We start from the raw sequence: 12,500 nt of genomic DNA, 5'->3' as shown, positions 1-12,500 counted from the left end.
CCACACACACACATCAGCCTGAATGAGAAACGTCCATCAGACTCATAAGAAAAATTGAATTCAAGTTACAGCGGAAGAAATCAGAGTAACTAGTGAAGGTGGCTTAATGAAAGTTCATGTGATTTTAATTAGTCGTGACCTTCATTCTGAAGGTGAACCTGGAGAATTCATGATCTGCATGCATTTCGCTGGAAATGAAGTGATTTCATGTAAACAGGAGTTTAAGAATGAACGAGGGAAGAGAGACGGAGGGAACGACTCCATGAGTGATGAATAACAGAAGAGGAGAGATGGATGAGCAGGTGAAAGAGTGAAGGTCAAACATCAGACGCTCAGAGAAACATCATTCAAAACCAAACGCGCTTGCATTTATCAGCTGATGAATCACATTATACGAGACATTCAGGGACTATTATTAATTACGAGATCATGATGCCATATGACTTTATATCTGTCATAATCAACTGCTGTTTATGAAAACTGATCCTTATAAAAGCACCAGTGGAGCTTCAGCATTTAAAGGACCAGATGTTTCAGTGTTGTTATTGTTAACTGCAACTAAAATGTTAAAAATGGATAACTGAAATTAAGCTGAAATAAAATTAAATATAAACATTAAATAAAAAACTTAAAACTTAAAATGTTGCCCTGAACACTACCTGAAATAAAACATGTTTCGTTAAAGTACTAAAATTACTCAAATTAAAACTGAAACAAAATTACATTTAAAAAAAGCTGAAAAAAATAAAAAATAAAAAAATAAACCTATGGAAGACATTACCAAAATCTATACATAAAATCTATTATTTTAAAATATTTCTAAGTAGCTTTTTACTTTGGCTTTCATCTAGGATTGTTTTATGTATTTTTTTCTATGTTGTGTTTTATTAATTTTTGGTTTTAAGTTCCATGTTTTGTTATGCATTTTACAGTATGTATATTAATTTTTGTCTTCTGTTTTTATCTTGTTATATTAATAATTTACTTGTTTTCATGTAAAGTGCTTATTATGATGTAAATTTGAACATATTGAGTAGCATTCCTTGTACAAAAGGTGCTATAAAAATTACATTCATTACATAATAATTATTAATAAAAATGACAAAAGCACAAATACTAAAAATGAAACTAAATGAAACTAAAAAAACGAAAAGATAAAAAGATAAAAATAAAAGGTCATTCAAAATATTAAGTAATATTAATTAGTATATAATGTACTCATATATAATAAATAATAGTAAAATAACACTTTTTCTAACAAAGCATCATATGACTTCAGAAGATTTGAAATACAGAGCACAAGTCATATGGGTGACATGATACTTCAGTGGATTTTAGTGTCTTTTTTGAAGCTTCGGTTCCTCGTAATTGCGTAGGAAACATCAACAGAAGAAAGCCATAGAGGTTTGGAACAACATGAAGGAGAGTAAATGCACTGCAAAAAACATTCTTACATAGATATTTATACTAGAAAACAAGACAACAATACTAAGAATTCTTGTATCAAGACGAATTTGCTTTACAAGTAAAATGACTTAAGATATTGTGTCTTGTTTTCTGAAAAAATGATCAAAATTATGTTAGTTTTTGTTTAGTTAACATTAACTAACCCACACAGCCTCCTCAGTGACATCAGCTGAAAAGAAAGGAAGAAACAAAATAGAAATAAGCGACTACCAAACGGTCAAAGTGACTCACGTTCAAACAAATCCACACACACACACACTCGTTCTTTTAGCTTTCTGTAACTGGCTAGAACATATTTTGGCGAGTGATGAGTGTTTGTAATCATCTGAGCTCACAAGAGAGCATAGAGAATTGTGGGATTGCAGTGTTTGGTGACTGTTCTTTAATCTGCTTTCAAAGGAAGCGCGTATGCGGTCGGTTCTGTGTGGCGGCAGCAGATAGTGAAGCCGTTTGACACGCGTTCACGTCTCATGACACTTACTGCACTGATGGCCCTGACGCGAGATTCCTCTGACGGCCAGCAGACCCCGTTCACCGGATGCCACCGTCTCAAACACCAGCTAAAACCAGAGACACAGAGACAGAGAGTCAGTCTGAGAGAAACCATCAAACACAACACTTCATTAGCATTAACAGAGATTCACATCAGCATTTAAGACCAGACACTGCAGGCAAAACCAGTGTGTTTTCATGCTTTGGTCAATTTTGAGGTCTGTTTTGCTTCCATATCATGTCTTCTGTCAGACTAGTGGGGGAAAAAAACACATATTTAAGTGTTTATATTATTGCACTTTATCTATTTGCATCTGTAAATTTCAATTCCAATAAAATCTTTAAAGAGTTTTTTCTCCACTTCATCAGCACTTACATACACCAAACTTAACTTAAAAAAAAAACTTTTTTTTTTTTTCTTGATTTATAAATGAGCTCTCTTAAGGAGAGACACTACAGCCAAAGGTTTCTTTCATGCACTGGTCAATTTTGAGATTTTGGGCTATTTGAATTTTCATAATGAGTTGTTTCAGATTAATGGAAATAAAATGCACTAAAACAAGCATTTAAAAGTGTATTTTGAATGTTTTATCTATTTACGCCTCTAGTTTTCAGTTCCAATCCATATCTTTAAAGAGTTTTTTCTCCACTTTAGCAGCACTTACATACACCAAACTTTACAGTTTTATTCCTCTCTATATTCTGATGGTTTTTACTGAGGGATTTGTTTATATATCATTCACACTGGTTTATACAACATTTTACTCCTACAAACATGGCGACAACGCATGCATTTAAAGGCTGTGAGTTTTTATATCCACTTATACATTTATGCAATTTTTCATTTTATCCAAAGCGACTTACATAAACCAAAATGAGAGTTTTATTCCTCTCTATATTCTGAAGGTTTTTAGTAAGGGGTTCGTTCACCTGAATTTATACAAGAGTTTATTCCCAAAAACATGATGATTTTTTTTTCAAACTCTCCTCTGAAAAAACAACAACAACCTTTTACTCTAATATGACATATGTTTGAACCTAGTTTTATCCAATTAATAGATTAATTAAAAGGGGAAAAAAAAATTAATTTTTTTTTTTTTTCTTGATTTATAAATGAGCTCTCTTAAGGAGAGACACTACAGCCAAAGGTTTCTTTCATGCACTGGTCAATTTTGAGATTTTGGGCTTTTTGAATTTTCATAATGAGTTGTTTCAGATTAATGGAAATAAAATGCACTAAAACAAGCATTTAAAAGTGTATTTTGAATGTTTTATCTATTTACACCTCTAGATTTCAGTTCCAATCCATATCTTTAAAGAGTTTTTTCTCCACTTCAGCAGCACTTACATACACCAAACTTTACAGTTTTATTCCTCTCTATATTCTGAAGACTTTTACTGAGGGGTTTGTTCATATATCATTCACGCTGATTTATACAACACTTTATTCCTGTCTTCAAATAAACACATCAAAAAACATATCAAAAATTTGTGACTTTAATTTTAAAAACCTAAAAGACTTTAGTTTAATTCATACTAGCTAGCAATGGTAAGTAGCAAAGTAGGAGGAGGGTCTTTTTGGACAGAAGCTTCTGATTAGACAGAACTCTGTGTAGTGCAACCTAGAAATGTGCTAGAAATTGATTCTGTCATCAGATGTCACAGACACAAACTAAAAGACACAAAACAAAAATTCCGACTTCATGAGGTGCTTAAAGTTTATATTTAAAGTCAAGAAATTGTTGGTGCAGATCTATGTTGTCCTGTGTTTCTCACAGGATCCGACGAGACAGAGTTTGCATGTTTTGTCATGTGTTGTTTGGAGCACCTGTGAGCGTTTCTCTGATCACACAGGAAACAGCAGGTTAAAGCCAATCGCTCAGATTACATGAACGCTGACATCAGGCAGCCCTGTGGCGCTGCGCTGCTCCTCTCATGTTCTCCTCCTCCTCATATTGTGCATGGAGGATCTTGTGCCTGTGCCAGAGCTGAAGACACAGCAGGAGCTCCAGAGACGCTCCAGTGCTTAACAGGGCCAAAAGTCCTGATATCATCACGGTCCGGTCGCAAAATACAACAGTCTGCACTTACTGAATGCAAAACACATGAGGGTGTGCAGATCTGATTCTGATGAAAAACACTGCACATCTATAGAAAAAACACAATAATTCTGCTGCATCATCACCAACGCCCGCATGATATGATGATATGAATTTGTCCTCTGGACAAATAAAAAATATATCAGATGATAATACCACAGTACTTTGCTGATACTGAAATATTACATATATATTTTTATTTTAATGTATCATCATATTTGTGTATAACCATGGTAAATCTTAAAAACACAATGCGATGCCATATGACTTTGTATCTGTCATGATCAATTCAATTAAAAAAACTGAATGTATTGAGAAGTTGTTTCAGTGTCTTTTTTGTTAACTAAAAATAATAAATATTGTGCATTGAAATAAAGCTGAAATAAAATTATTAATACGAGATGAAAAACTTAAACGGAAATGAGATGTAGAAATAAAATAAGTACTAAACTTATTAAAACTAAAACTGAAATTAAAAAAAAATAATTAAAGCCAAAAATAAATATAAAAAATGAAATTCTTAAAACATTTCTAATCAAACTTTTCTACTCAAACCAGTTTTCTAATTAAAAGTAAAATGAAAATTAGTGATGACATGAAAAAAAAAAAAAACACCACATGAAAATAGCAAGGTACTTTTATTATTACCATGAAATGTGCATAAATTTACATTATATTTGCAAAATACTTCTAAATAATAGTTTAAAATTATAATATTAAAATAGAATATTAACATGTTACCATGTCAAAATCACAGCAATACTGTGGTACTTTCATATACCGAGGTACTCATTGCCATATTCATATAATATTCACATGTTACTTCAAAGAAATACCACGGTATTACCACGGTAGCATGTCCATAGTAATGCCGTGGTATTTTCTGGTACGTTTTGAGTCATTATCGCTCTCAGAGTTCAGATTTTTAATATCGTTCAGCAGTAAATGTTTCTCAGGAGAACCTGAATGAGACACTGTCAATGCGGCCTGAACAAAAGAGCAAATTAAATGAATCATTAGCAGCACACAGATCACTTTATTAGGCCAATCAAATTGATTTTCATTCTGCTGTCGTTTAGCAGATGCTCGCCAGCATCAAGGCCTCTAATTATGGTTTTATGACTGACTCGTGCAAGAGCAAGACGTGAGATTCTCACCATGTGACACGTCACTGTGAGCAGGACAAAGTCAGTCCCACCATGAATTCACCATTGTTTTTTTGTGATGTGGCATATTTTTTCTTACGTAATTATACATCTTATAATTAGGATACCATATATTATACCATGTTAGATGTACAATACTCATACATTACAGTACAAATCTTAAATATACTGTATATATACACATATATGTATATGCATATATATGTATGTGTGTGTGTATGTATAAAATTGCATAATATATAAATGAAGAGTGCTTTAAGTTTTCAGGTAGGTTCAGGTAAAAATAGAAATTAAATAATTAAATGTAAAATGAAACACTGAATTAAATGTACACTGATCTTTTTTAAAGCTACTAAAGTTTTTGTTGTTGTTGTTTTGGTTTCTTTAAGCAGGTTTATTAGGTTGCTGTCACTTTAAGACCAAATGCATGGTCTGTTTTTAAATTGGAGTTTGTTTTTACTGGATCAGTCTATAATCTCATGAATAAAATGAATTATAAAGTAAATAAACACAACAATAGCTTCAGTCTGTACATGAATATCTGTAATTGAAGATACTATATTTTAAATATGCTTCTAATTTATTTTGATCTGTTGAATACTGCAGCTGAAAAGAAAACTTTCTGCCAACTTTATGAATAAAAAAAACAAGAATAATCTGATCTCAGTTCTTCTCTAATTACATAATTAATCTTATGTAAAAGTTTAGTTTGTTTCACTGGGTTTTGCACACACATAACCTCCTGTAACGCCAATCAGCACATCAAATGACAGACGATGTTAATAATTGCAACTCAAACGTCATTTAGAAAACGAATAGCGTTTATCTTCAGCGTTTGAGTCTGATCTCTTTTGTTCTGGTGTTTATTTTCCAAAGGCGCAAACCGCATCTGTTTGTCAATCAGCATTAAATGCACAGTTTCTCAGCTCCGCAGGAACAAAGCAGAGGTCAGAGGTCATGCGTTCATCCTCCATCTCACCTGTGCGTTAAAAATATCCAGCGTGAAATGTCACGGCATTACGAGACCAACACAATTCACATACTCAAACTATACTGTCAATTAAAACAGAAGCGAGCGCGACGCAATTAGTCGTTGTGCACTAGAAGAAAAGCGCAACAGGAGATAAAAACACAAACCCTGTAATTACAAAATAAGAGAGCGGAGGATTTTCCCTGTGTCCAGGTGGCTTCATCTTGACAAACTCTTAAGATACAGTGCAATTACACAAACCTGCAATTAGCCTAGCATCACTAATTAGCCACAGCACTGAAGAATTGGGGATTGCATTGTTAATGTCTGCTTGTATTAAAAAGTCACAATCGCATTTCTCAGCAATTACACCGCGCGCCGCGGCAGGATGGAGACGCAATCCGTGTCTCTCGGCAGATGCTGCTTATTTCTCTGAGGACTTCTGGATGCTTTTGTTGTCAGTCGTCCAGCAGTCTCTCGTGGGAGAGCCGCGCGTTTGACGAGTGTGTCTGAGCATCGGGGTTATTTGTTAGCGTGAGGATGCTGATGCTCATGATAAAATACTAACTCAAGATGAAGTGTGCTCCCAACGGAGGAGAAATCACACATCACACACAGCACCGAGAGTCTCTACTGCTTCTCAGCTGTTTCTCCTGAGAAAAAAGACCTCAGGAGTCTCACATGAGTCTGCTCTTGAGTTTCAGAAGAGATCTCCATGATGCTGTGCTGGGATTTGACAAGAGAGTGAAGTGTGCAATCAAAAAGCTCAGTCTCGATTTGAATTCTCACGAGTGTTAAATAACCACAGAGCAGAAGAAGTGTTTGGGAAACCGGTTTGGAAAATAATTGCTATTTGCTTTGAAATTAAACAGTGATGCAGAAACTACATATATATACGTAAATAAATGTATTCATGAAATGTATAGTTTCTGCACTATTTCAAAGCACAAATAACTATTATTTTCAAACAAGTTTCCCAAACACTACTACTGACCCGTCCATCCCAAATATTCACGTGAAATAAGTGAGTTTAAATTAAAATGGCAATTTTTCCTTGCATACTTCACTGATCCAATAAAAATAAAAAAATAATATATAAATTCGCTCATCACATCGATGACCATCGGCACAAGACCACAGGAACCAGACGAGTCCTCTGCACAATCTGACCTGTGCTGCAGCCTGGAATTAAACCACGCCATGCTGGTTTGGTCTGTCCAGAGGAGAACTGGCCCCCGACTGAGCCTGGTTTCTCCCAAGGTTTTTTCTTCATTTCTGTCACCGATGCCGTTTTGGTTCCTTGCCGCTGTCGCCTCTGGCTTGCCTAGTTGGGGACGCTTGACTGATTGCACAAACACTTTTGGAAAACAACTGAACTGGATCGCTGAATCATCAATGAACTGACTTTAGCTGGAAAATGACTCTGTGTTATTGTCCTCTTGCATTATTGGCAAACTATTTTCCTGTTGACACTGTAAAGCTGCTTTGACACAATCAGTATTGTATAAAGCGCTATATAAATAAAGGTTATATTTTATATAAATTAACTGAAAAATTCACTATTATTATTACAATTGATATTTATGAATTAATTTTTTTATATATTTTTTTATTTATGCATTTAAATGTATTAATTAATTTAAATGTAATTTTCTATGTATTTTAAGATCCAGTAATGTCAGTCTGAGTGTGAAACACAGCATGTGTTGCTCTGTAGTGGTGTTTCACTCATTCAGACTGTCTGTTCTGCCCAGTTCATTTCCTAACATGACTCTTTTTGTGTCCATATGTTCATCCCCAATGGCATCCATAAAAGAGCTTTTATCCAGAAACGCCTCTCATCAGATGCAGAATGTCGTACATCGAGAGTTCGAGGAACTTCCTGCAGGTCCGTACAAACCAAACTCATTTGTGAGGCCGATGGGGGAGCGTTTCATCGAAAAATAATTGAACTTCCTCTTTTAATTAAGGCGGCGGTGGCGCATGGACCAGCGGGAAGCTGCTGCAGTCTGGCAGGTGGAGTCGTCAAACACAAGCCACTTTGTAGGCTTGTATCAAGAGCAACAGGAAACATAATGAATTAATGAGATGCACCGCAGCGTTGGATGACAGAAGAAACGATGGATACGAACGAAGTTCAATTCTCTATTCTTTTGACTTGTTTTATTTTTATTTAAAAAAGACCCTCTAATACTAGTTCCCTATTCTTTTTTCTATCCCATCTACTTTGTTTTCTTTTTATTTATTATATTAACAAAAAAACAACACAAAAAAAACTTAGACTAACGAAGACTTGTCACAGCACTCAGCCCTACATATTATTGCTCTTTTGTTAATTTTGATTGCTTCTATTGTCCTCATTTGTCAGTCGCTTCGGATAAAAGCGTCTGCTAAATGACTGTGACCCTGGAGCACAAAAGCAGTCATAAGCAGCACAGCTATATTTGTAGCAATAGCCAACAATACATTGTATGGGTCATAATTATAGATTTTTCTTTTATGCCAAAAATCATTAGGATATTAAGTAAAGACCATGTTCCATGAAGATATTTTGTAAATTTTCTACTGTAAATATATCTAAACTTCATTTTTGATTAGTAATATGCATTGCTAATAACTTCATTTGAACAACTTTAAACTCAAAATTTAGATTTTTTTGCACCCTCAGATTCCAGATTTTCAAATAGTTGTTTCTCGGCCAAATATTGTCCGATCCCAACAAACCATACATCAATGGAAAGCTTATTTATACTGTATACAGTGTTCTAATCATTTTGGCCAGTGCTGTAAATCTTAATTTCCAAAAATTGTCCCTTGTGACTGGTTTTGTGTTCCAGGGTCACAAATGTAAATAACTACATGAATGAAGACGTTCTCACCTGGTAGAAATTGGGCCAGAAGGTGCTGATGGCCAGCTCCACCTGCTGCCATTTCTTCAGAGCCGGACCAGACGAGTTCCACACAGCGACGCCCAGAGGACTGTTGTTCTCCTTCACGTAGATGAGGATCTGGCCGGGGCTCGAACCCTCTCGACCGGCGCCGTAATACTGGAATATGACGCAGTGGGTGTCATTCTCTTTGAACTGTGGCATGTAGAGCTGCGCTCGCTGACCAGAGACCCGGCCCGATGTGTTCACCATCATGAACGCTGAGTCTGAGGACGGGAAATATCAAAGGTTACCAGAGTGTTGGGAAAAGTTACTTTTAAAAGTAATGCATTACAATATTGCGTTACTCCCTAAAAAAGTAACTAATTACGTTACTTAGTTACTTTTTATGGAAAGTAATGCCTTGTGTTACTTTTGCGTTACTTTTTAAATCTGTGCAGGGCTTGCTTGTTTGTTTTTAATATAAAAAGTTATATTTTTGGCAAATGTAAAAGCCCTTTCACACCAAAAGCCTCAGGCTGAAGGAAAAGTAAATTGACGTCTGTACAGTAGAACGCAGAAGAAGAAGAAAGTTCAGCACTCTTCAGCGATAAAAAAAAAAAAAAGAACAACAAATGTTGGTTTATCTTGAGTAATTTTTGTTTATTAGTATGATTGAATTGGATCATCGAAGGTCACTGGTTAATAAAATGGGATAAAATACATAAAGGATATTTGTAATATTTAACATTTGATTATTGCATGTTTGTGTCACATTCTGTGTTGCATTTTGACTGTTTTTATTCATTTTGAGGAACACTGAATCTGTTATTTGTGAGTTGAGATGAATTAATGCATGTTCACATTTATTCTAGAACTAAAGTAACATATTACTCTGGATTTCTCTCAACATGCGGACAGGAGAGCTTTTAATCAATACATGGGAAAAAAATGGAACTGGTGTTACTTATTTGAAAAATTACTTAAAAAGTAATGATCAGCAAATAACAGCAGAGCATCCAGAAAGCAGGTTATGTGCTCAAGTGTACAGTGGTGATATTTAAAAGACTTTCCATTTAAAACCTTTCAGTTAACTTAAACTCAACCATAATTTATTTTTGTATCAGCATGCGTGCGTGCGTAACTAGCTCAGGTGTGTGAAGTGTTTGCTGGACTAACAGCGCTGTGGAAAAACAGCTAAAGACAGGAAGTGTGTTTCTAAAGCGGTTAATGAGTAGCTTGTGTCACATCAGAGCGGCTCTGGACGGAAAGCAGATGTTGACTTTAGAGCAGTGTGTTTGTTTAACCCTCATTATACTGCATGAAAACAAATTTTTCGTTTTCGTTTCATTTGTTTCCAGAAGCTTTACTTTCACTGTTCCTCGGCGGAGGAATGATCTTCAGCTCACATCTTCTGAGGAGCGTTTATTTCTTCATCTCTCCATCAGCACTGCATTATATGTTTGGATCATTTCAATCTCATCTTACTAAGATATATTATTGCAGATATAGAGCGACCAATGATATTTAGATCATTTTATGTCAGTGTCTTCTGCACTGTTAGAAAGATCTCAATGATTTACATTACAAGCAACAGAATTTCATCATAGAAATATCAGCATCTGCAGCAAACTGTATAGTTTTTTACTTCATATTCTCACTCTGTCAAACTATATAAGCCATAAAAGCCTGATGAATCAAATATCAAAAGCTTTTAATTTTGTCTAAAGATTCAATAAACTGTTCCATTTCCAAAAACAGATTTTTCAGGGTTAAACAAGATGTGGATCAGATGCGATGTTTTCTGAACTCTCTGGACTGAAATCATCTGAACAGACGACAGACGCAGACACAGACACGAGCATATGCCAAACCTACTGTCACCATGAGCTCATTACTGAATCTGCTGACACACGCAGCACATAACCTCACATCTGTCAGTAAACACTGCGCTTTATACTGCATTACATTACTCTGATTACAATCAGACTCTCATTCCACAATCACTCACGTGCTGCAGAAACCGACGGATGTCAGTAATACAGAAGACAGAATGATTTTCCTCAGCGTTATTTTAGTATCTTTGAGATACTATTATAGTTTAATTAATATTTAGATTTTTTTATATATTTTACATTTTTGGAAGTTTTTGTCATTTTTATTAGTTTGTGTCTATATAGCTTTTAATTGTTTTCTGTTTTAGTTTTCTTTTTTTCAGTTAAAGTATATTTTCATCATGAAATTATTTTTTTTTATAATATTATTTATTTTATTTCAATTATTTGCTGCGAACCATGGAAAACAGATGGATGGATAGATATTTATTTATTTTAGTACATCAAGTTAAACTAAATGAGAATGAGAAAAAGTTAAAAATATATTTAAATTAATATTTTATTTTATTTCAGTTAGTTTATTCTAACAACAAAATAATTTATTTTTTCATAATACTGTTTTTTAAAGTTTTTTAATGTTTTATTGTAATTACAAAATTATATTTTGGTAATATCGCTTATCTGTATTTTAATATAAATGATTTTATTTACATATTTATATTACTCCAAGGCACTCGTAGTAACAATAAAACGCCTTTAATTAAGTGGGCTAAATCATTCAAATAATTAAAAAGGTAGATCTACGCGTTTCGGCTTCAAAGCCTTCTTCAGGATAAACATCAATTGCTCAAACAAGTGTTCTTAAACAATTAGTAAGCAATCAAAGACAGCTGGTTAATCAGTGGAAGAGGCTACAGCTTTCCTCGTCTTACAAAACATACAAAAAAAATGTTTTTTATTTATTTTGTTTATGAAAGCTTAATTTAATTTAAGTTTTATTTCAGTTAAAGTTTATTTATGGTTTTTTGTAATATTGTTTATTTTAATTTTAATATAAATTTTCTGTAATTTATAAAAGTTTACTTTATGGTCTTAGTTCTAGTTAAAACCCCTGTTGCCATGAAGCGCAGGGAACACAGAGGCTGTTAGTGATCAGAAATGAAGAGCGAACGGATCGATAACCATCTCATCCTTTAAAACCTGTGAGAGACAAATCAAAGCTGCGATCTTGAACGAGTCCGGCTGTGTGTTCTGGGTTAAAAGCCATTAACACACACTTCTGTTTCAGCCTGAGAAACTCTAATCAGCACATTAGAAATACAGTCTGATGTCAGGACGGAGTAGATTTATGAGCTGAGCATCAGCCGGATCATCCAGGATTTTCTTGTTGGAAGCATGTCGATTAAATATATCATGGTGGAACTAATTAGTGTTGATCAAAATAAGTTGTTGAACTTCTTTAGGGTTAGTAATTATGATTCCTGAACTCATTAAGGAAGAATTTCCCAGAGGGACTTGAAGGCAGCAGGAGCTCCAGCTTAAAACATTCTGCTTGCTTAAAAATGTTTGTTTACTTTAAAAATAAAAATAAAAATAATTATAAA

The 12,500-nt window shown here is 34.3% G+C and overlaps 1 protein-coding gene across 10 annotated transcripts in view; it reads right to left on the bottom strand.

Annotated features, from left to right (window-relative positions):
• Positions 1–12,500, bottom strand: part of ptprma (protein tyrosine phosphatase receptor type Ma) — a 270,941-nt gene that overhangs the window by 165,575 nt on the left and 92,866 nt on the right. For all 10 annotated transcript variants that reach the window (XM_058766082.1, XM_058766073.1, XM_058766079.1 and 7 more), the window contains exons 3-4: positions 9,074–9,348; positions 1,949–2,027 (exon numbers count right to left, since the gene is read on the bottom strand). In XM_058766082.1, the coding sequence (XP_058622065.1) occupies positions 1,949–2,027; positions 9,074–9,348 (354 nt within the window). The remainder of the gene's footprint in view (positions 1–1,948; positions 2,028–9,073; positions 9,349–12,500) is intronic.

This window comes from Onychostoma macrolepis, chromosome 24 (genome assembly GCF_012432095.1).
Source record: "Onychostoma macrolepis isolate SWU-2019 chromosome 24, ASM1243209v1, whole genome shotgun sequence".
NCBI lineage: Eukaryota > Metazoa > Chordata > Actinopteri > Cypriniformes > Cyprinidae > Onychostoma > Onychostoma macrolepis.
This window is presented reverse-complemented; position numbering and strand designations above follow the sequence as displayed.